Here is a 25,229-nt window from a genome sequence, read left to right on the forward strand (position 1 = left end):
CTAAAAGCAGATGTAAAAATTTGTACATTAGAAAATGTTAATATTGGCAATTATTCACATTCCCTTCCAGGATTTCACAAAACTTTGTAAATCCCTCATGACAGGACCTAAATGGAATATGAACTTTTTGCTATCTTTGCAGCAGTACAAGAAACAAAGCAGAAGTTGATGCACTATTCTTTATATCCTTGAAACATTTGCTTGGAAGCATCATTGATTCAAGAATAGGCCATCAAATAGTTATTCTGGTAGATTTATCAATTTCTTTTACTTAACATTCTGATTTTCTGTCACACAACACAATGATTTTCATGTTTGTTTTGTCCTGTTACCAGAGCAAACCATTCATTTTTAACTGTTGGTTTTGGCATAAGAGTACTGTAAGTTCATAATGGAAATGTGTTTTCAGCGGTAGTACTGAACAATAGAAAAGTCTCTTTCAACTGTCGGGTTATGAAGAGAACCATCTGTTATTAAATTTAAGTCACAGTGGCTCTGTTTCAGAAATGCAACGGAGGCTTCGCTAACTTTGCAGTCAAGGCATTTGTAGCATTGCAGGAAAACAGCTACTTTTCTAAAGGCCTTACCTGAAACCAGCACCACAAAATGGTACCTTTATTCTAGCCTATATTAAGACTGATTAATAACCGAATATATTTCAGGTAAACCTTTTCTGGGTGTTGTAGTCACAGTTTGGGGCCTCAACAACTTAATATACATATATCCCAGTAATAAAAATCGAATATACAGAAACTAGCAAAAATCTTAGCATTACCAGGCTCAGTTCTTTGAACTATATCTACAACTGAATAAAGCAAACATCAGGCATTAAAATAATAATGAAAGTGCTTAATTCAACACAATAGAAAAGTCAAATTTCATCATCTGCTTGATTGACTGTTATATGGCACTTAAATTGTTCTCCAACTTCCAACACGGAATGAATGTGAATTCTACAGAGCAGCCAGGATTTCAGAACCTGGAATAATACTGGAGAGAATGACTGCAGCTGACGAGGTGGGAATCAAAATACCCTTCAGTGTAAGACTTAAAAATCACCTCTCCACCCCATATGAAGTTATCAGGAATTGCTCTATTATTTCTGTCATTAACAAACCATTCCTCCCCCACCTTTGCACCAATTCCTCTCAAGTGCAGCCAGAGATTATCAAACTCAGCGATAGCCTTTCAACAGCTTGGCCAGTTGAAAAATCTCTCAAGTTATACTGCTATCACTGCTGCGTGAGCTGACATCAGGCTGTTGTTTACTGGAGATGGGATGGTGCCAATTTCCACTGAGCTGAAGACAGCCGTGTCCAGCCTCTTTTGGCTGTGCACAAGCAAGAACAAACTCCTTGTGTGTGTTTGCATGCATGCACACATGTGGGAGAGAAAGAGCGTGCATGTGTGTCTATTTGTGGGCACACACAAATCTGGGGGAAAAGCGACTTGCTTTTATTTTCCACTGTGATACCAGAAGTAAAAACGACAAAAAAATGCAACACTCCATCTTCTCTGAGAAACTGCAAAGGAGAGAAAGGGAAACACTGACAGTTTTCTTGCAAGAGCTATCACAGTATGGATGAAAATAATCATGAAAACACAGTGGAGTAAAAGAAAGCTTGGGATACCCCTAAAATCTCTATAAAGAAGCTTATACAATTAAATAATTCAAAAAACAATGCCTGTCTATCAATAAAAGGACTGAAGTGAAAATTTGAATACTTGACAGCATAGAAGAAATAGCTAAGTTTTACTAGGACTATTTAAGTTTTCAGAGTAACTGCATTGCCTTCCTCTGCTAAGACTAGGAAAGTCCCAGGTCAGTGTTAAGTAAAATTACTTAATTAAAATTTGCTATATGAAAATATGCTAAACCATATTAACAGTCCAGAGGAAAAAATAAAAAGAAATCCAACCAAGTCTGACTTTTTTGTACCATTTATTCACTTACATTATTCCCTGTAAAGGGGCAAACTTTATTTGTGAGTGAATGTGTGCAGATGGGAAGGGACAGAAGATACATGACAGCATGAAATCCTGTTTTCAAGCACAACTTTTGTACATTACAAAAATAATTATCTCGATGGCTATAAGGATCTATTTGAACTTCTAAGTGTTACACTATCATTTCTGTCTGGAAAAACACTCCAGCATATTTGAATTTGAGAAATGCAAAATGCAATTATTTGCACCTCAAGTGAAGTTTCCAGTATTTGCGTCCAAGCATGCACCGCTGCTGTCATGTGAGTGAAAGAAGTAACTGTACTGAAGATTTTTGGTTCCATTTAATAGCTTCTTCCCCTCAGCACCTAAATACACTCTCCTCTGCCTTCTTTCTTCCCATGAATGCATCACAAGAGGATCTTCATATGCACACCAATTCACTCTCCTGATGATTTTAACTCCGTCTTATCCCATCTTCTCATGGAATTTCTCTTTCAAGTTTAAATAGTTTCTCAAAAGTTTCTATTGAGTCAACTATCTGAAGAGGTTTTACAGACCATTAATACTGCTCTGTAGGTTAACCACAAACAACATAAATAATTGTTTTCTTCCTCATTTAGGGAACTACTGAGTTTGAGATTCCCCTCCCTCAACATCAGTGTCACAGAACACACAGAAAATATGCAAAACTGGGGATCTTAATTTGAACTACCAGAAACAGTGAACTTAACTCCTTAGGTCCAATGTTCTACATTTACATTTATCAAGTCACCTATAAAAAAAGCTGGGAATCAGCACAGCCATCCCAACACCCAAAACAGCTAAAACATGAAAGAAGCAAAAATATATAACCTTTAACATAAAATGTATGAAGGTGGCACATTGGCTACAGCATGCAAGTTAGTCAAGACCTTGCAGACCGCCTTCACAAGAACACTTTCCATCACTGCTAGCCAGTGGTATTAAATTGATATACTATCAGACAATAAAATACATGCTGCCTTTCTAGTCTAATTTAGCTCTAGGGAGCTAATTTTGAGGGCTGGTGACAATTTTCAATATGAAAGTTTGGGAACTTTTACTCTGAAATGATACATGGCATCTCTTTATGTTACCGACTATTGCCTTCTCTCAGCCAATTATTTCTCCTCCATACTGGCTCAAAGATACCAGACAGGATATCACCACCTAAAACAAAACTGAGAACTGGCATTTTGAAGTCTAGACATGATTTCCTCTTTTGGAAGTCTTCTCATCTCTGTACCTTCCTCGTGTAACCACACTGGGGTAAAGAGTTCTCAAGGTGGCCTCATTTAGACCTTCTGTACGCAGACAATAGTTCAAAATAGCATTTATTTTTTTAAACCAGAACCATAGGCTAATAACTTGGTTGATAACTACATTGAATCAGCAACACTTATTTTTAACACTTTCACCTTTTGCTTCATGTCTCAAGAGACAAGGGGGACACAGCATGGATCATACACACTGCTGGGATGCAAGGAGCTGTATCAGTATCTCACACAACTTCTTTACCCATTCTTCCTTGAAATGCCTCTTGTATTATTTAAAAATGCTGCTCAGCACATAATTTGTAAAACTGCATTTGCAGAGTGTTTCCAATCAGGCTTATGAGACTTTCTGTTTCATAGCAAAGCACTACTGAATAGTAACGAACTTTACATAGACATGCCAAGACAGGCTTTGCCACACAGGCTGATCTTGTGCCCAGCAGGTGAATGTGAGGGGGCTTATTTTTTTGCTTTTGTAAGGCTGGCACCAATCCTTTCTACATTCATTCGCTTGAAATTTCACTGTACCTAGCTCCAGCACCTATTTGGAAATTCACTTTATGTGAATTTGCTTGCCAATGCATTGTACAGCCTTAAAGGGTTGCTTTAAACAAAGTGACCCCCAAGGAACACTGTTTCTGTGGTGACCGTGGTATTATGTTCTCCAGCTATGTTTTTTTGAACTCCTGTGTGCATTCTGTGCTTTGCAATTTGTTCTGATGACAGGCTTTCAGAATGTATGATTACATATATTATCTACATATATATGTATTATCTATGCATGGTAATATTCCCTGGGCTGGCCACCTTCATTTTATACTGCACTCTCTGTATGTATTGCAAATAAGTTTAGCCTCTGTCTGCATTCAGTCTACATGGTTTGACCTTTGTTTAGCTGTGCTCTTCAGCTCTTTTAACTGCTTTTTCATTAGGGAATCATTTTCACTTGCCTTCCACACACACACTGCTCTTTGGAAAAAACTGTCTCTATTTCTCACTGTGACTGACTTTCAGTTTTATCTGTTACAGATGCTGGGATGTTTTTTGGGCTGGAAAACTATTTCAGGGGTGTGCACAGCACTGCTCTGAATAAGGGAGCTGAACAGTTGTGATTATGCCGCCATGATACAGGAGAGATTCAGGCTGCTAGTGTAGTGAGCAGCTGTGGGGACTAGAGCTCCCTTTCCCTCTGCAGGTGAATCTGTCCCATGTTATGTTCAGCAAAATGTGGATTCAGGACTGAAATCAATTTGAATTCAATGAACAGCCCTTAAGATTCCTGTTTCTCTAAAACTAGAAAACTGTTCTCAATCACTTACTCTTTAACCTAAAGGAGTTTAGACAATCTAAAATACTTGTGTTTAGGATTACCCAAAATCGTGATTTTTCATGTTAGCAAAAGAAATTTTTCATCTTTCAGTTCAAACCAACCCACATTTTTGGTTCAGCCACAAAATCAACACAGTTTATCATGGTTCTAAATACCTCTATCACTACTCCCCAGTTTGCTAACTCTTCAAAAATAAAAATCCCATGACTGAGTTTTACACTACTATGTAATGCTAGAGCAAATGGCCTCAGCTGATCTCTAGTTCCTTCTAAAGAAGGAGGAACACCTCTTTCCCAGGTGATACTCCTCACACAAGTACACAGTTTTCAAATCACCTTCTGGGAGTTTGCAATCCTCTCCATTTCTCCCACTGGAGCCTACAGTAAATCTCAATTATCACATATGCCAGACTTAGAACCAACACAGAGGATTTCAGCCTCTCCAGTTCCCCGACACATCACTCAGGCCAGGAAGATGTGCAATGCTGCAGCCAGCATCTCCTCTGCCAGGCTCCATTCCATACACTAAACAACTCTAGTGGCTTCATTTACTCAGTTTATTTTTTTCCTGGTCTAAGGTGCAGTTTACTCCCAGCTCCAGTCATTGAACATCAGCTCCTTAGATGCATATGTAGGAGATTGTTTCCCACCTCTTGCCACCTGACATACTATTCCCTCCTCTTCATGCACACAAGACTAAAAGGCAAGCCCGCAGCAAACAAAAACCCCACCCTAGTACAATGTGTGAACATTATAGTAGTTGACAACCAATTACTGCAAGTGTTTCAATCAAACTCAAGCCAATTCAGCCACAGTTTTTCAGCATATCTCTCTTCTTTTTCCAATGAAACCAACTCATATTTCTTTCTTTCCTTTCCCCACCCCCCCGCTCTCTTTCTTTTGGTCAGAGGTTGGCAACCTTCAGCATAAGAAGAGAAATCCAGCCCCTGATCTCCAAAGTCTCAAGAGACATGGATCACTGCTGTGATATTTTGTATCAGAGGGCCTTGGTGCTGCCAAAGATACAATTTCCCTACTTGGTGTTCTTCAAGATTCTAAGTTTTTGAGATTCACAGTTTTCGTTTTATTTTGTCTGGCAGAATATACTTGAGAAGGGCTTCTAGCAGTATCAAGGAATCAAAAGAAACACTTTTCATAGGTGACCATACCAGCTGTATCCACTGATACACAGGCAGCATACAAAAGCACGGAGCCCTTAGTGATGGCTAAAAACACAGCACATCAAAGTCTACACTAGTGCCCCATGCAGAGCTGTATAAAAATTGATAGCGAAGTGATCCTGAAAAGAAGACAGGCCTCGGATCTCAGCTATGGACCTCTGAATTCAATCAGAAGATCCTATGGAAGGTTAGGGTCTACTTCGATACCAAAGAAATCTTGTTCAAAAGACCCAAGGCATGAGGGAAAGACCACTGGCTGCATTCTCCAGCCTGCACACAGCTCAGCATTGTTCTGGTTCAAGCAAACTGAATTTTTTTTTCTCACAGTCAGCAATACAAGCCAGAAAATGACTCCCACTGTCAATTTGTCTTTCCACAGGCATCAAAGCACCAAAGGGACTCTGTGGACTTGTTGACTGTTTAGCCAAAAGCTTGTCAGGACTTTCCGGAACAGAGAGGGCACAGATGGGCTTTGCACCTTCAGTGGTTCTTGGTTAAGCCAGAAACACACATCATGAGCATGCTGTGGTGGAGTTACACAATCAAATTAAACGTTGCACTGAGTACCCAGTCTGCTTCTCCCTACCATGCCCCCTCTCACACACAGACACAGTGGGAAAACCCACTCCAAACAGTCCCAGAGATCCCTCAGTAACTGAAGTGTTTGGTTCTCCATTAAAAAGGAAAGGCTTTTATTTGTGCTACTGCCTACGATCTTCAAGGACAAGAAGATCAAGGTCATCGCAGGCCTGAAGGCCTCAAGTCAGAACAGTGCTACTCGTCTTTCCATGAGCCAGCCCGTTTCATGTGCTGTGGCCATGTCAGAAGGAAACACAGGCAGAGCATGGCTGTCAAGCAGCGTGCTCAGCACAGACATGACAGTGGCCCCACGCACAGCTTCTGCTGCTTCTCCTTGTAAAGGTGCCAAGGCTGGATACAGTTAAATACCCCAGGGTGAGAGGAAAGCCCCAGTGATTTTCAAGCCGCAGCTGCTACACCATTTGTACAGTGGAGAAAAGCCTTAGTAGGTAGAAAGGCACAGAAGGAGCTGGCAAAGGATTGAAAGTTTTCCTTTGCTGTCCCTTTTCTAGGCAGTGGCAGATGATTTTGCTGTGGAGTCTCAGGTGTCCTGAACAATAGCTGTGGAGCCAGTCCCTATTTTGGTGGTAGAAAAGAAACTGGCTTTCTGGGGAGAGACAGAGACAAGTCAGGCCAGTTCCAGACTGTCATTTTTCCTACTGGCTCATTCTGCTCAAATCACAAGCTGGAAAAACTGGAAAGGTAAGCAGTCCAAATTAATGGGAACATCAAGTGAACTGGTTTGTTTATGTATTGGTTTAACTGGAACACGGAGCACAATTCCAGCTTTGGGCACTAGCTTTGTAGACATTCCCTTAGCTTACCTTCTACCTGAGAAAGCCAGGTGCAGGCCTGAATTATTCCTGGTCTGTTCTCAAAACACATCACAGTCTCTTAAGCTTCATGCTTGCATGGCACCCATGACAACTCTTATTATGGGATGGCAACATTCATATCCTACCAGCTCATTCTTCCAACTCCATGTAATTAGGAAGGAAAAAAAAAAATCAGAAACATAGAGCAGGAAGCTGTCATTTTCCTCACACTGCTCCTCGCACATTATTGTTGCCACATCTTACCCACAGCATAGCATTTGCCCACCAAACTGATATTTTTCTTATGGAAGGAGAAAAAGTAGTTTCTAGGAGTCCCACAACTGGTAGGAAATAATCAATTTAAGCCTAATGATTAAAAAATCCCCAGGTATATATTTATGGTTAATTTCTACCATAGAAGAGACTTCACCAGATGCTCAATTGCATTTCATCCTTAAGAGCAAACAAGGGCTCCTGCAGATTAGACCTTTCCAGCAGAGCTGTTGCAGATGGGCAGATCGCGGTGTCCTGCTAACTATCACTGAGACCACAGCGGTACAATGATTCTACTTACTAAAAGCAGTAAGTTAAAGTAAGCACCACAAAGGGAAGAAAAGTGGCATGGATCTTGCACATCATTCCTCTTAAAGTTCTTTATAAACTGCAAGATGAACCTATATTCTGCAGACAGGGAAATCCAAGCATAGTGGCTGTGTTACAAAACTCAGTGAAAGAGCGAGTGCCTAATACCCCTGTACACCAGGGCTTGTCATCCCCACCTCCAATCTGTATAATCAGCAATCCCAGAAATGAGTTTCTTCTGTATGCACATTAAAGACCTGAATGAGAACATAAACGAGTCAAACCGCCTTGCACAGTTTAAAACTACAGCATGACATAACTGCAAGTCATTGCCATTAAAAGTTAAAAAAAAAGTCCACACCTGCCAAATACAGCTTCATTGTCCACTGCTGAGTTTTAATGACAACTGCTGCATCTTGGAAAGCTGTTCAATAATAAGGTACTACATTTCCCCTCCAGGACCAGAAATCAGGTCCTGTCACTTATCTACATAAAAGGCACACATAGGAATATATCCCACAGCCATGTGGCTCACAGAGCTATCAAAATCTTGTACACCCTCTGCACACAGAAATTTGGTTTTATTACAATATATTCCAGTTGGTCAGCATGCTAAAATTCTCCACTAAAGATTTCTGGCTTTTCCAATTAAGCTTATAGACAAGAAGTCTTTTTTCCTTTAATGACATTGCCATTTATTGCAAAGCTATGATGAGTTCTTATCTCATTGTGGTGCCCCATGATAACTCATTATTCACTAACTTCACTTTTTGATGTATGAGGAACAGCAACATATACTTAAATAGCTCTATTTAAACTGGCCCTATAGTTGAAACAAATCATTCCAAGAACAGCACTGCATTACAGTCAGAACTGCTCAAAACCTTAGGATACAATATTCTTCAGTATTCTCGGAGCTTAATATCTTCAAACAGAAATTACTCAAGCTGATGTATCTCTCATTATTATTAAGTCAAAGTTCTTCCAAATGAGAAGAGGATGATTGATAGTCAGAGATTACCAGGGCCAACATAGTGAGAGATCACACTCTTTATGGCCACAAGCAAGCCTGGGAGGGCTCAGTTCCCCCCTAGCCAAGCATTCTGGGAATGCTGCAAAGCACCCTCAGTGCCACTTGTCCGAGAGCCCAAGCGTCTCCCTCATTCAACACCAGATCTATCTGGTGCTGATGGGTAACAGAGCATTGCCTAGTCCTTCTAGGCCACAGGTGCAATGCAAGCTTTCAAACCTTATAAGAGGGAAAAACAACAAAAAAACCACACAGCCAGAAAACAACATATGTGCCAGCATAGCTCCAGGCCTCTCCCCCACCCCTCCAGTTACCCTCCAGAAGGTAAATGCTGTGAGATGTCAGGACCTTTTCCAGAATAAGCAGCACTGCTTGGATCAGGTTCTTTGCTCTGCCTAACATTGATGGGATTGGCTTGAGAATTCAAATTAGACCTGGGTTAGAGGTGGGGAGTCCAGTTCGGTATGTCTAGAAACGCTCTGAAAAGTGAAAATATGGTCATTGGTCTGGCCTGTTCACTACTAGCTCCCTACATTAGATGCTTATGACACACTGGTATCGTAGCAGAGGAGGAGCCAGATTCACATGCCCTAAATTGCACCTAAGTCCCTGTATCTTTTATTTCCCTCTGGCTGACTCCTGACCTTCAAGCACAGAGCCTTAGGTGGAATTTAGTCCATGAGAACCTGGTCTTCAGCCTCTCAGCAGGTGGAAATACACACAGTTGACTCCGGCTGGAAGATATTGAACACATTACAAGAGAAAATACACCTGCTGAGTGTACACATACAAACACACAGAGCAATGTAATTCTTCTGCCTTGGGGGTCCCCAGACTTTGAACTCCAACCTGTCACACAAAGAAAAGCAGAGCTGAATTTACATACATGGAGCATGTTGCAACTGGACATTGCAGGTGAAGGGTGCAATGTGAACAACCTCAGCCTGCTGACCATGCTCTGCAGGATCCAGAAGCCAGTTTTCAGAGCAAGACACTGTACGTATCACCCCTCACCCCTATTACCACTGTACTACTTACTGAAGGCAAGCTACTGAAATGTTTCCAAGAGCATGGGGAGTGTTATTTCCTTTCCATAGCCATTATATATCAGGAAAGATCCTAAGCAGATAATATCTCAGGCACAGGTAAGAAAGATGGCAGAGTTAACATATCCTAATCTTTTTCACAGGCAAGCACACACCCTGAAATAAGACAGAAATGCTAATCATGTTTATTATATTATAGTATAAACAGCAATCATGAAGGTAAAGAAGCATCCCTGCCTGAAGGGTCTTCTCCAGGCTATTATGTATCAGAGGAAAAATAAAAGCAGAAGTTTGAGACATAGTAAAAGAAAAGCTCTCCCCAGATACAAAGTCCAGCACTGAGCCCTAATACACAGGAGTATTTCACTCTCCAGGGCTTTCTAGCACACCATTTCACATCCCAGCTCCAGAGCGTCCTCCCCAAAAGCACTTTGTGAGGGAGCAGACAGCTACAGTCTCTCTCATGCAGCATTCAGCTTCAGTGGTTCAAGGCGGGTGTCACTGTCGCTGCCTGCAGTCACAACAGCTCCAAAGGAAAGGAGCACAGCTGTTCTCACCTCAGAACAGGAACTCCACTGCAGAAAGCCTATAGACCCCATCAGCCATCTCTCTCTCCCCCAAACCCAAAGTACACTAGGGAACAAGCCAGTACTTCACACTCCTGAGCTCAGCATGTCACTGTCTAGAGTCACCTAATAAGAGATGTTAAGAACAGGGCTGCATCTTAAACCCACCCATCACAAAGAAGCAGAAAGGAGGTTCCTCCATCCACACATGAAGACAGGAACCTGTCCTTTAAAAAGCCAAACTTCCTCACTTCATATACAAGGCACTAGCAGCAGTGGCCACAGGTCTGTATCCTCCATGAAGCAGAGGAGGACTTAGATCCCTCAGGTGAGGCAGACTGATGATTTCCTCCCCGCCATTCCCACCCCAACCCAAGTTGGCTGAGGTCTTGCAGGAGCAGTGCCCTAAACCTCCAGACTATCCTGTGTGAGATGGAAAGATGACTCTCAGCTCCTGCAGCAGAAATCAGCCTGCCTTGCAGAACAGACACTGGTTAAAATGCAGAGCAGGAATGGGGAGCAGAGAGGCTCTTCCTGTTTGCACAGGCATTCCCATGGGAGAAAGAGCCACTGGTCCCAGCTCTGAGAACAACTGGTCCAAACACCAGCTCATTAAATGCACCAAAGGCCCTGGGGGCTGGCAGCATATCCTGGACTCGACTCTACCTCATTTCCAACTGTCCTTCAAAAGGAAGCAGCAAAGACATGTCCAATCCCACGGGCATGCATTTGGTGAGTTTCAAGAGTGCCTCGAGGAACTTCAGCAGAACATCCAGCTTCTACATTTAGGTTTGAACTGCCTATTGAGTTGGTCACTGCTGCAAGATGAGGACATTTCCAGTCATGCTCAGCAACAAAGAAAGATAACAACAGATTTGTTAAAGCACAGTACTGAGATTAAGGGCCCTTCTTTCTACTGTCCATTCCAACACCACTTTAAACACCCCTCTACAAAAAGACAGGCAAAAAAAATTCTTTCTTGACATCACAGGAACACTTGAGACTAACTTAATTGAGTCAGGGCCTTGGTCTTCTTTGAATTCAAGTGAAGGACAGAATATATACAAGGTAGTCAGTTTACATGAGCAACATATGACACTTTTTAAAATCAGAATTTTTTTCCTTGTGCACTCAATGCTACCAAATTTTGCCTTGCCCTGTGCAAAGCGTACAAGGTTAGATGCAAAACAAGGTCTTCTCCCACACTTGATATTACACTGGCAGTGCTAGATGCCTTGCTGCTCATCTTCCCACACCTGGGGATGTTCTACAAGTACCCCACTGTTCCCATCCACTCCATTCCACACTCTAATAAAGAAAATCAGTTAATTGCTCTTACTCCCATTTCCCAGTTCTTGGGTCACTGAGGAAGCAACACAAACAAAAGCGAACAACATGCAACTGCTCTGTTTGCGTGTCCCGAGGACTGGCTCTGCACACTGGTGCCTCAAGAACAAGTACATTGCAAAAGCATTATGTTTCCAGTGGCAAGATGGATGGGAAAAGTGCCAGCCACTAGCTGTAACCCTTTTGTCATGCCAATTGCTGGCTGCTATGAGGATGTACGTTAGATACCTCCTTAGAAAAGAGCTCTGCATCTCATCCTTCCAGATGGAGGAGGAATGATTCATACGCACATAAGCAATGCTAGAATGATGGCTGAAGAGAAAACATTTTCTTTCTGTTTTCTGTTTTATGTTACAGCCATGCTCAGGGGCCTTAATCACAGCAAAAATTGAATTGAAGGTGATGACACTTTGTGCTCCAAGGAATGCATGTGCAAAACCCCAATGCTACTTCTCACTGGCCTTGTCAAGCCTCATGTTGCACGCACACACCTCACATGCCTCATTCCCCTGCTTTCTCATTTTCACAGCATTTCTCTGCACATAACATGACAGAATAACTCCACTTACACAGCCATCACATCACGCAATGACAAATACAGGGAAAAGAGTCCAAGAGACGGATCAGGTGTCAGGTGCTCTAAACTGACCAAGGACTGACTTGTAATGCAGAAGCAAAGCAAAGGATCTCTTTTCTTTCCAGACACACCAGGGACCAAAACACGCACTTTTACTAGGCCTAGATGGCTGATAAATGCAGAATAGACAGAAGGCTCAGCAGTCAGAGCACTTGTCTGCATGGTGCCCATTTCTTTGATGGAGGCCACTGCACATCTCCTCCTCCTCACCTCACCTGCACAGTACCTTTGCCACACACCCACATTCTTAACAAGGGCCCTGTGTCCTGTGAATCCCATTCTGTTTCTCAGTACTAACCTGTAAATTCCCACCTATTTACTTTCCTCTGGCCTCTCTCAGATTTGTGAAGTCCTTGGAGCAGAGGTTACCTGTAAGCACACCTGGAAAGTGCCTGGAATATTCTGAGTCCTACTGCAAGTAAATAAACAAACAGCAACGCATAAGCACATGATATGTATATTAAGCTAAGCATATAGCAGTCATCTGTGACAATAAAAGTGAGGGTGGTAGCTTCTTCCTACAGACAGTGGTAGAAAATCTACACTTTGGGGTAAACCCACTGACCAGGAAAACCTTCAGATTTGCCTTCCCTGCCACCCACTTCCCCCCTTCCCCCATCACATTATCCATTTCTGAAATCCATGCCCCACTTTTTATTATAAATTATTCTAATCAGTTTTGTGGCATGGCAGAAATCCAGCATAACCTTCAGAAATACACATGCACACACTGGCTATATAGCTTCTTCATTTCATAGGAGCCTTTCACAACAGCGTGGTGCAGAGTCTGGGATGATTTGGCAACCTTTCTTAGCAGTACCCCCATGGTGGTGACCCTTTCCTAAAGGGTGCTAGATGCATTTACCTACGCTACTTCCTCTCTTTGTAAGAGAAGGATTTTTCCTTAACCTCTCATTAAAGCCAGGAAAAAGTGTTCAAGCACAAGTTTTTCCTTTGCTGTTTTTTCAGGTTGAAGAAGTATGACTTGGGAGTGGCGAAGGGGCTAGAAAGAACATCTGCAGTCCAATGCAGACCTTCTTTCTCACACCACCCTCTTCTGAATGGAAAGATGTAAGACAGGCTGGGTAATTGCTCCAGCTCCTTCAGAATCAGGGTTCAAGTGTGGAAGAAAGGGAAAGGAAAAAGAAAAAATAGAACAAAACCCACAGAAAAGCCCCAGAGATAATAAAGATTCTTAACTTTTTGGGGGTAAGGAGCACAGGCTACTTTCGTAGCTCTTGAAAGAAGCCCTACACAGTTTGTTCACTCACGCTGCAACAGCTCCAGAAAGAATCTGGATCTGTGGCTTTCCCATAAAACTAATTAAGGAGGTCTGAACCCCACATTGGGAAGGGAGAATAAAAAATCCGTAACAACAAGCAATTTAAACACAGAGCACTACCATCTTCTTAAATAATATGTTAAAAACTCATCTGCAAGTCTGTCTTGGCCAATGAGAGACATAAATTAGGAAGATACAGTAATACTCACTAGCATGCAATTAGTCACTGCTGTAAGCACTTTAACTCTGGATTTCTTGGATTATAACATTTCAAACACTGTTGTTCTATAGGAGTGATTTGATAGCTGTCCAAGCACCACAATCAAATTATGCTACCAGGACTTTCGGGCAATGGATTATCACAGCAAAGGAAATGGATTATCACAGCTTTTATTCTGAACAAGGGATGACTATCTCATTTTGAACACGGCTGGGGGGACAGTAGAAGACTATATCTGAGATATTTTTTTGTAAATTTTTTTTTTCTCTTTTGGACTTTCCAAGTAGCAATGCCACAAAAATCTGCCAATCTAAAAAGACAGAAACTACCTTTCCCTAGAATTTGCACTGAAATATGTGAAAACAGGGAATAAATTAAAAATACTCCAAATCAAAGGGCAGTTAAAACAGCCTCCTTATGTTGGCTGAATGCTGGAAGGATGCCCTATTCCTGGGCATTTTCCCATTTCATATCTGGCTGCTACCCCTTTCACCTGATATCATGCAACAACCATCATCACCCCCAAGCCTAGAGACTTCAGCTCTGTTTAGAAACTATACTATCAGATACGTTCCCTCTCACAGGAAGGAGAGCTGCTTACCTTCCAAAACCTTCAAATTAGCAGGTTCAGGAAAGGATTGGTGTGTTCCTTTAAAAAGGTTTAATAGTTTAAAGGTTATCTTAAAAACGGTGCACCTTCTACCTTTACATCACCAGAGAAAACCTATCTCATTTTATACCTTAGTTGTCACATTGCATCACAAACCAAGTATTAGGGTTTTTAACTTTACAAATCTTGTGGGGGTTTTTGTTTTGTTTTATTTAAAGAGTATTTTGGTACCTTCAACACATACATACTTTTTGGCGCATAGTACTCAAGAGGCCCTCATTCTGACCTCAATTTCTTTGGCAATGGCCAAATATTCCAGCACAGGATGAGGGAAAACCCACTAAGTCTTAATAACATCCCTGCAATGCAGTCTGGGAGGTCATTAGTAGCCATGACGTATTACAGACAAGAAAAGACTAAAACAGAGAAGACAGCCAAATAAATAGAAGCAGAAGAACCAAAAAAATAAATAGAACTGAGCTCCATAAAGCACAGAAGAAGAAAAAAACCTGCTTTGCTATAGCACAGGGCATGTGTCTGAAGCTGATGACACCTGGGTATTATTCCTGGCTGTGGTCCTTACTCCTGAATGACTGCGCCAACTCATGTCACACCTCCAACAGGCTCTCCCTTCACATTTTCCTTTTGGACTATGGGTGAGCAGTGGTGAACCTTTTCCTTGCCAAGCGCAGAGGACACTAAACATTACTGGCATCCCATACCTCAACACGTGCCTTAGCACTGCATGACAGCAGTGCAACTGTTCTCCATACCAAAAGCAAGAAGTGTGGGCCACAAAAAACAGGAGCTGGATGCCAGTCCCCCGATTTCACATTCCCACTGTAAGCTTTTTAAGGAAGGATCAGTTGCTATTTATTTGCACCCTGTGTAGAACAGTGTTATTCAGAGCTGTTAATGTGATTCTAGAAGCAAGCAGCAACACTGGTAGTTGATTAAGACTAGAAAGAACAACAACAAATGGAAAAAAAAAGTTGGCTGGAAAGAAGTGGAAGGAGTCGAAAACAATGACAGAAAAGGAATTCAGTAGGATGGAAAGAAGGAAAGCAGACAATGAAAAGATACTTAGAAGAAAGGAAACTGAAAAAAGATAACCAAAAGTGACAAGGCATCCACAGGAATATCTGACTTCATTTCAACAAAAAAAAGGGTGTGTATTTTTTTTTAATGAGAATGTTGAATCTGGATAATCAAATAAGCAGTATTTTATTTTGCCCCACAGCAAATATACGAATACAGACTTTTAAATTTTAAAGAGGAAGAACCCAAGCTCTTGTCACACTTGCTCTCAGAACTAATGTTTTAACCACAGCTTATGAAAAGACAGCAAAGTGACTACAATTCCTTCTCTGTCTAGAAGCTACTTTTTGAGAGTCACCATCACTACTGTAATTTTGCAGTTATGAAAGACTTTATCCTCATTACTTCTTGGGACCTTCCTCCCTGTTTCCTCCTGTTAGTAAGAGCTAAAAAGGTTTTGTTCGGGTTCAGCTGAGATCTCTTCATCCCTGTTTTTTTTCATTTCTGTGTTCTTAAACTGTCCTTAACTGGACACCCATGGCAATGCCAGAGACATGAAGTACTGTGGATCACTACAACTACAGGCAAATATTTTAGAGAATCAGGAATTTACTGGCATACTATGTTACTCCAACTCCCCTGTCCTTTCTGTGATTTCACCTGCTCATAATCATTAGAAAGCAGAGTGTCATTTCTAAGCTGTAGTTGAGCACTAAAAGCACTACGCTGGCCCTCACTGGGTCTAATTAGAAATTAGCAGAAATAATAAAGCATAGGGAGAATATAAACATAATTTTGCCAGTTTCTCAGTAAAAAGGTTTGCGTTACCAAAGAGATAAGAGACAGGCTGCCTATTTTATCTGTGTGGCCGGACCAGCAAGTTTACATTCACTGGAACAACACCCCCACCAGAATTCCCTCTGAAATGTCAACACAAACCATATTATTAATTTTCCAAGTTGCTGACCTTTACTGTTGCCTGCATCATAAATCCAGCATTTTGAACTGTTTCTATTCATACAAGAACATGCTCCATATGCCTCACGATATCTGAACTCTATACATACACTGCTCACGTGTCACAAAAAATGCTCACTGCAGCATCCCTGAAGAAGCTGCTGAGTTGGACCATCCTAGTTCCATAAAGTCCAGCAAATTACTGTCAGTCATGCTATCCACTACTAAGGCAGACAGGTTTCCCAGGTTCCTGCAAAGTGCTCAGTGTATCTTAGCTTGAATAAAATGTTTCAGAGTATTTTATTAAGGGTCATAGTATACAGATATTTTAAAATAAAATAACTGATTATGAACTTAAGTTTCATTTCAGTCAGGAAGAAGGAAAAAAACAAAATCCTTGGATTAGAAGACAGCCATTCCCATTTACTGTTCCTCCCAATTAAAATGTTTTATATAGATCATCAGAACTTAATGCATCATACATGTTACACAGTGCTCAACATAAGGCTGTCGATCTGTCATTTCTCTGTAAGTGCTTAATGTGATGAATGATCTGGTTACTTGTCTTTCTGGAATAAAAGCCAGAGAAGCTTTGAGACAAAGAAATAAAGGCCAATGCATATTATGGATCTTACAGTGATTAATATCAGCCCTCTTGACTCACATCTCTGAAAACAGTTAAGGTCACTATATCTCTTTTATTTTTACCGTGGATTTCAGTACATCCCATCAGAACCCTCCAAACACTTGAGACAATTTAATTTAAAACAGAAACAGGAACGTCAGGAACATAGAGCATTTGGGCTACAACAAAAAAATGCCACACCAGCATGTCATAAGAAAAATAAGCGACCTTCACTCTTGCCTCTGCTGACAGACAGACACACTTGAAGCCACTTGCAGGCCAGGATGTTAGTGTAATTTCTGGGAGACAATCTAATAAAGATTTAAAAGAGTTAAAAAAAATCTGACTACTTATTGTCTGAACTGAAAAACCTTCCTTTCCAAATCAACTAATGGTTTAGCAAGCCTACATGAAAGGCAGACAAACAAATAGCATCTTTTCCTTTTAACATGGAATCTGCAATAAGAAAAAGAAATCAGCATTTTATTGATTTCCATAATACCATCTCTTCAGCTTAACAAACTCACTCAGCTGCTAATGCTAATTCACTGATGCTGTGGAGCCTTCCCATATAATTATACACCCTCCACTTCGCTGAGCCCCAGGGCGCTGTTTCTAACTTTCTAGAGGACCACTGCACTGGAAGTAGAAACAAAAAACCTCTCTTTCATTACCCAAAGCAAACTGCAAACCAAATTTTGCTTATTTAAATGGGAAATTAGAGAGACTTAATTTTTAAGACAGGGAATAATCTGCCAGTCTGCATATATTTTCAGATTTGATATCGTGACAACAAATTCTCATTTAAACTCTTTTCCCCACCCCCTTTTTTTTTCCTGAGAGTACACAACAATACAACTTATAAATATTGCAACAATTACGATTTCTAGGGAGAGATTCTAAAGTCCTTCTCAGCTCGTAAGTGTTTCAAGGGGGTGATTCAGAATCATACATAGAGACTTTTGTGAATGTCACTATAATTAACATTATTAAAAAAATTGTAAAATGTTACCATTTCTATAGGGAATATTTTATAAGTGAATGTATATTTCAAAGATATTTTAAATAAGTTTTTCTTAAAAAAAAAAAAAAACCTGGAACACCTTCTAAACCAAACTGAAGGAAGATATCTTCTCTAAGTCTAAAATCCAAAATGTCCTAAATAATTAATGAAGTAAACTCTGCCACTTTTCTCCATTTCTTGAGCAAATTCAGCAGTCTACAACCAAGCAGACAGCTTGGGTATACTTCACTGAGAGTTTTGCTCAATTAAGGGCTGCAGAATTTGGCCCAATTAATCTAGTACTGTCTATCTGGAAAGAATGTGGTGGAATTCTGCAGTGTAAACACCTTCCCCAAATGGCTGCACCTAGTCCTCTTTCTTGCTCCCCCCGTTTACCCTGCCTTGATATTTCAGATCCAACCATACTGTATTCACTATCTCCATCAAGATTCAGTATGCCATTTGAGCTAAAATAGCTTAATTTTGCTATGGTTTCCCATTAATATATTAATTTGGAACCAGTTAATCTATTTCCTCTGAGAATGGTGAAATGTATAGATTTTTGCTCAACAAACAAACAAGCTGACAGTATCAATACAGAGTTGGAGAGCCTCTAAAAAAATCTAGTTTGCATAATTAATGCTAATTACAATAACATTTCAATCAGTGACACAAAAGCTTAGCAATGAACACAGTCATATGAGGAAGTGAAAACATGAAACAAACATGAAAGAATTGTGTCTTGTTCTGAAAGAGTATCAAGCAAACTTTCAAGAGATTTATAAATAAGAACATAAAGGCAGAAGACAATTCTGCTTTGTTAGACATATTTTCTTTACAGGCTGCTTAGTTTGAAGCTTTCTTCTGAGACTGTAATAAGACAGTGGATCTGAGCTGTGGACACACAAGATAATATTATCTTTCTACAACATCACATCTAAGCCATTATCAACTGCTTTAAAGAAAAACAACTGAGGGCCTGATCCTGCTGCCAGTGATTTCAACAGCAAACATTTAAACAATGCGATGTGAACCTTTGGAGGGGTTCTGGAGAAGAAGAGGAAGACAAAAAACCCTCCAACTTGAACACCACGTGTAGGTATGGATTCCCTCAGGCATAAAGGAATTTCAGGACAGGAGAATGAATTTTTCAACAATCTTTTTCCTACCTTCCATAGCAACAAGGGAAAGCTAAACACACAGAAAACTTACCTGCCTGTTTCACTGGTAGCACAGAAGTCCTAAACAGGGTCTTTTTGATACAGTCAGTTAACAGAGCAGCTTTACATCTAATCCTCAGAAGTTCTCTTCACGACCCAAGAAAAATAGTTATCCAACATATTCTTATTTCAAGGGAAGGGGAAAAAATAATTATCAAGAAAATAAGTGCCACTCTACCTCACCCAAATTGGTACTGTAGTACACAAGTAGTCATACAAGCATTGCAGGGAGAACTTGCGCAGTAAAGTACCTCTCAGCGTGAGTAAGGGTGGCGTAATTGGGTCTGATGAGAGAAGGAATCACAGCTTGTCACGTCACTACTATAAGGGCCTTTCTGAAAACATGGGTTTCTTGATTACTTTTCACATTAATGCAAATCCACTACCGTTAAAGTTAATGAAGTTACACTGGTGCTAAACTAGTACCAGAGGAGAAGCAGGCCCACTTCATATTGATTTAAGAGACCACAGCTCAAGGACCCCCCATAAAGGCAAAGCAACAGACATTTAGGAAGCTTTGGGGTTACACTGGGCAAGTTACTCCTTTGGATAAGGACTAACTTGCTATTTGGGATAAATCTCGGGGCTGATTTTGTTTGTTTGTTTCCCTCCTTCTCCTTATAGATAAAAGCAAGACAAGATGTGTTAAAGACTTCATTTCCTCTAGAAATTTACTGATCTTAAGCATACTTAAGGCTACACTTAAGCAGTCACTGACTAGAGCCATACTTTACTACTTCTCATTTACAAGAGTGCTTGGCTTAAAAAAAGAAACTTCATGTGGAAGATTCTCAGAATGATGCTGGCCTTTCCTCTTAACAAAAGTTTAGTAGATTTATTTTTCAGATGTCTGAGAAAGATGATTTTGGAGCGCTGTGAGGTTTGCTGAACGTTCAATTCAGCAATTAGTTTCCATATGATATGAATTACAAAGATCGAGCAATTAATAACTAAACCCAGCAAAGTACTAAGGGTTCAGACACCCTGCATATGGAAACACTGCTGTACTTGCTGGGGTCTTCCATGTATCTGTTTTATTTTAGCTACTCTGAACGTATGGCACATGAGAATGTACACCACATTCACATTTCTAAAAATACATTAAGAAGGAAAAAAAATTAAAATCAATAGCAATGAAAGAGAGACATAACCATTTTACATTAAGCGCTCCCAACATCAATCCAAGCCACCAAAACTCCCCACTGTGGACCACGGCTTCACCCTACAATACATGCATTTTCCTGCCACGCCAAGTCAAGCCCTGGTAATATCAAAACATCCAGGCATGACAGGGTGGGGAGGAGGATGGTGCACCTGGAAATAAAAAAAGGTGGGTTTTCCCAAGAAGGATGGTGGCCGGAGCCCGGTCCGGAGGGGTCTGGCCCGCCAATCGACCCGAGTGGATTTCGGGAACCCCCTACCCCTCACGTCAACATTCACCACAGCCTTAGCCGCGGTCTCAACCGGGGATGGGGGGGGGGGAATGATTACAACCAGACGTGTCATCGGCAGCATGACACGCATTTGTAGCTGGCAACGACGCCGGATTTTTATATTTTTTTATTCCCACCCCCTTTCCAGTCCGAGGGGGAAAGTATCTCCCCGGCCGGTGCCAGGCTGCGCTGTGAGGCGAATGCCCCCAACTTTCAAACAGTTGGCAGCCAGCGGAGGGACCGCCGCCGCCGCGCTGCCCCCGCCCGCCCCGCCGCCTCCCCGGACAACCGGGGGCTGCCCCGGCCCGCCGCCTACCCTCTACCCCCCCCCCCCCCCCGCTTCGCACCCACACCACACACCCCCCAGCCCCGGCAGGCAGAAAGGAGCGAGCCCGGGAAGGCTGTGCCCGGCACTCACCCGCTCCGGGGGGCTCCGCGGCGAGGGCCGTTGAGGACCGTTGAGGGAGGCGCTGAGGGGAGCGGGGGGCGGCCAAAAGGGGAGGGGGGTCAACGGAAAGAGGGGACGCCGGGGAGGGTGTGAAGAAGCAGTAGGGGGGGGGGAACGACACACACGGGTGAGGAATTTAAACCGGAGAGGGGAATTAATTTAAAATGAGCGTGCGGCGAGGCGCCGGGCTGCGCGACGGAGGCGGCGGCCAGGCGCTGAGGCGGCTGTGCTCTATCCCATGCCGCTGCGGTGGCCCCAGGCGGCGGCGGCAGCCGAGCTGGGGGGGAAGTTGGGGCCGCAGCCGGCGGGGAGGATGTGACACCGTGACAAGTACGGCCCGCCAGCCATGTACCGGGGGAGGAGGCGGGGGAGGCGGCCGCCCGCGCGCAGGGGGCCGGGGCAGCCCAGGCAGCGCCGCCCGCCCGCACACGGCATTTAACGGCGCTGACGGGCCGCGCCGTGACTCACACACGGGAGTTAGTCACAGGGCGGGACCGGGGAGAGGCGGGGGGAGGCCGCTCCGCCCCGCCCCCCGGGCGCCCCGCCAGCCTACGGGGCGCCGCGGCCCGCCGGATTGGCGCGGCAGCCGGCCAATGGGCGCGCAGATCTGCCGCCAGCACTGGAGCAGCCCCTTCGGCCCAATGAGTCTTCTGAGGACACTGCCGCGAAGTGTTGGGGAGGGCTGGAGGGACGCCCGCGGGGCGGGAGCTGCGCCCTGGCCTGCCGCCGCGGCCAACCACTATTGAGGATTGGGTTGATGGTCGGCACGGCACGGCCCAATCAAAAGGGTGCGGGGGAAGGGAAGGGAGGGGGGAGAAGTGCCTTCTCCCGCCTCTTCCCCGGGAGATGGTCGCGCGGAGGGCGGGGGAGGGAGCGTGACTGGAGCTGGCGGGCGGGTGGCCCGGCCCGGCGCGACCCGGGGGAGGGGCGCGGGCATGCAGGCGGCCCCGAGGGCGGCGGGCGGGGGCGCGCAGCCGGCATCGGTGTGAGGGCGTGGGCGGAGGTTACCTCAGCGAGCGGCGGGGGCGGGCACCGAGCTGGCCGAGGCGGGGGTTACCTCAGTGAGAGGGGGGCACCGAGCTGGCCGAGGTTGGGGTTACCTCAGCGCGGGGGCACCGAGCTGGCCGAGGTTGGGGTTACCTCAGCGGGGGTGGGCACCGAGCTGGCCGAGGTTGGGGTTACCTCAGCGCGGGGGCACCGAGCTGGCCGAGGTTGGGGTTACCTCAGTGGGGGTGGGCACCGAGCTGGCCGAGGCCGGGGTTACCTCAGCGAGCGAGGCGGGGCGGGGGGAGTGGGCCCGGCGCCTCTGAGACCCCGGGGAGGGGAAGGGCTCGCCCCGGGCCTGGCTGCGGAGCGGGGCCGGCGGCCGGGAGATATCCGGGGCGGAGAGGAGAGCAGCGCGGCGCAGCCAAGGTCGTTTCCCGCGGGAGGAAGAAGACCGGAGCTGGGGCCTGCTCCAGGGGAAGCCGGGGCAGCCCCGCTGGCACCGGGCGGGGAAGGGCTGGCCGGGCGCCGGGTGGGAGGTAAAAAGCCGCGGGGGGGGGGGGGGGGGGGGAGGCTGACTGCAGCCAGCTCGGCTGTGAAAGCCTCGGCTTCCCTCAGCCCCAAAGGACCCCGGGGTTTGGAACTGGGAAGTTGGGGGTTGCTTGTGTTTGACAGGTGTCACGGCTCAAGGTCTGAATATTTCCACCTCCCTCCCCCACCTTTTCCTCCTTTTTTTTATTATTTTTTTTTTATTCTGGCAGATTTTTAGAGAACAAAGCACATCTCAGGTTCCGGCATGATGTCAAAATTTGACCAGATGATTGAAAAAATAAAAGCATTGACAGCTGCGTTGCAAAGCGCAATTCCTCTTGTGCTGCTAGGAGGAATTGACAGATAGGAGCAGTATCAGTAGTGTAAAAAAGCAACGCTGTTTTCACGAAGGATTAATATTGGAGGAATTTATTTTTGGGTAGAGTGAGGAAGTAATGCCCAGTAGGAGTTTCCAACAAATACTGGAGCCTTACCAAAAATTTAATCCCAGTGAAGGAAACTAGATACTCAAATTGTGTTTTACCTCTTCATTTCTACGTACAAACTCTTAAACTAAGACCTGTTTTTTGCAGTAAAAGCATAAAATAGCTGATAGACTTCTGTAAGACAATGAGATAATGCTATCAGAAAAAGGGACTACATTGGCGTTTTCCCAGGCTGCAAAAATACAGTTTTGTTTGCTTTAAAAACTTGTTTCCTGGACAGCATGCTATAAATACAGAATTTTTTCTTATTTTGGCATCCACAGTAATTGAAGAGCTGAAAAACTATAACCTGCAATAATTTGTTCTTGTTCTTCACTTTAGAAATAGTGGGACTAATTACTTTTTTTTCCTGCCTGCTTTTATCGAGATCTGGGGAGCTGTAATGAAGATTTCACAGTTCCTCATTTGAAGCAGTAATGTTAAATCACACACCCAAAAAATGGCCTTCAGAGTTGTCTCTTGGTATCTAAGGCATCATCCCACCAGCTGTCCTATAGTCCATAGTGTCTTGCAAGAAATCGAGGATCAACAGTACTTAGATTGTGCTAATATGAAAGGGGAAGAAAAATAAGACCAGTAAGGCCATCATATCAGAGAAAAAGGAAAAAAAAAAAATAGTGGCATACAGATTTAGTAGGGTTTGAGTGGGATTTTTCTTTCATCAAAGAAAGAGCAGAAGTGGGGTCTTATACCTTCCTGAGCATCTAGCACTGGCACGCAGTGAAGTTTAAGAAATTAGCTATAATATTTTCTGTTCTAATTTTAACCCCCAACACTATGAAACATACCTGGCTTAATGCCTCTGGGGTTTTTCTCCCAACACCTTCTTCATCCTGCTGAGGGTCCAGGGAGTTTCTTACATGCAGAATTCCTTGGGTGGTCGCACTGCTCTGCTCGTCAGCTGCCTAAAGCCATGAATCTTTCAATTCTAAGATAATATTGGGAAAATAAAGTTGTTTAATAACTACCTCATCTTCCCTGTTTCTTCAGTCTGCTTTGAAATCATCTGAATGTTTCCTCACCCCACCTGGTGCGTTCATAAAACTTTGAGGATTTGTTGGCTAATATTTCCTTTCCTGTTGGAATCTGCTGAGGTCTGCTATTGTAAATGCTCTTGCTTTAACTGCTGTTGGATTAGAACAAACTGAATCTACCCTATTGTTCTTTTATTATGTTTTGTTTTATGCATACTGCCTTTTGCTCTTCTGAGTGATTGGCTCTTTGCATTAAAATTTATGAATACGAACGTGCATTTTGTTTGGCACAGACCTGTTTCCATTGAAACCCAAGACAGTTACCTTGGCGTACGGGATTCGCTTCAGCTAATCATTGGAAATAACAAAGGATTTTTATAAGTGATCCCCATGTTTGAATTGATAGCAAAAGCAGAGAATATAAGATCTGTCTTTTCTTTTTTTCCCCTGCCATAGTAAGAGGTTAAAATACTTGCAAGGTTCTGCAACCTTCAGCAATCAATGCTTACGCCCTGATTCATGCTTAGCAACTTCTGAATGCTGCACAAAAGAGGGCTTTGCATCAGATTCTGTGCAATTTGGCAAATAAAATGAAGCACAGAGTACTTACTGTTCAATAATAGATATATATATGTATATGTACACACCCTCTTCAAAGAACTGGAAGGGGTGGGAATTTCAGGGTAGATTGTCTTTTTGTAGTTGTATCTTCTTTAACAGCAATATTCTAACAGAATTGAGACAGAAACTGAGCTCATGAATTTGGCCACAATTGCTTCTGGAGGGTGAAAGTCTATATGCAATCATCCTGCTCTGCTGCTACAACCTACTATGGGGGCTTCATGCGCGCGTGCTCCCAGAGACAGCAACCAGGGTAATATTTCATACCATTGCGGTGCTGTAGCTTTCCCAATATACATCATTTTTTCTTCAGGGCCAGTGCTGGTGAGGAAGTGATTATATGAAGATCTCGGCTTTTTTAATATCTCAATTTCACAGTTACAGGGAAAAGTTTGAAAACATGGTCTGCTGCCGAAGGTGATTTCT

The 25,229-nt window shown here is 43.3% G+C and overlaps 1 protein-coding gene across 5 annotated transcripts in view; it reads right to left on the reverse strand.

Annotated features, from left to right (window-relative positions):
- The window catches only part of SERTAD2 (SERTA domain containing 2), an 86,232-nt gene extending 64,609 nt beyond the window's left edge, over positions 1-21,623 (reverse strand). For 2 of the 5 annotated variants that reach the window (XR_011325439.1, XM_069787477.1), the window contains exons 1-2: positions 21,158-21,623; positions 19,490-19,590 (exon numbers count right to left, since the gene is read on the reverse strand). Coding sequence is in view for 1 of the 5 variants with exons in the window: in XM_069787477.1 (XP_069643578.1) it covers positions 19,490-19,521 (32 nt within the window). In the remaining 4 variants the exon portion in view is untranslated. Of the gene's footprint in view, positions 1-19,298; positions 19,416-19,484; positions 19,591-21,157 lie in introns of those variants that run through there. The other 3 variants (XM_069787483.1, XM_069787480.1, XM_069787482.1) reach the window with 3 other exon arrangements.
- Positions 21,624-25,229: the final 3,606 nt, after the last annotated feature.

The sequence above is a fragment of the Haliaeetus albicilla genome, chromosome 7, assembly GCF_947461875.1.
Source record: "Haliaeetus albicilla chromosome 7, bHalAlb1.1, whole genome shotgun sequence".
NCBI lineage: Eukaryota > Metazoa > Chordata > Aves > Accipitriformes > Accipitridae > Haliaeetus > Haliaeetus albicilla.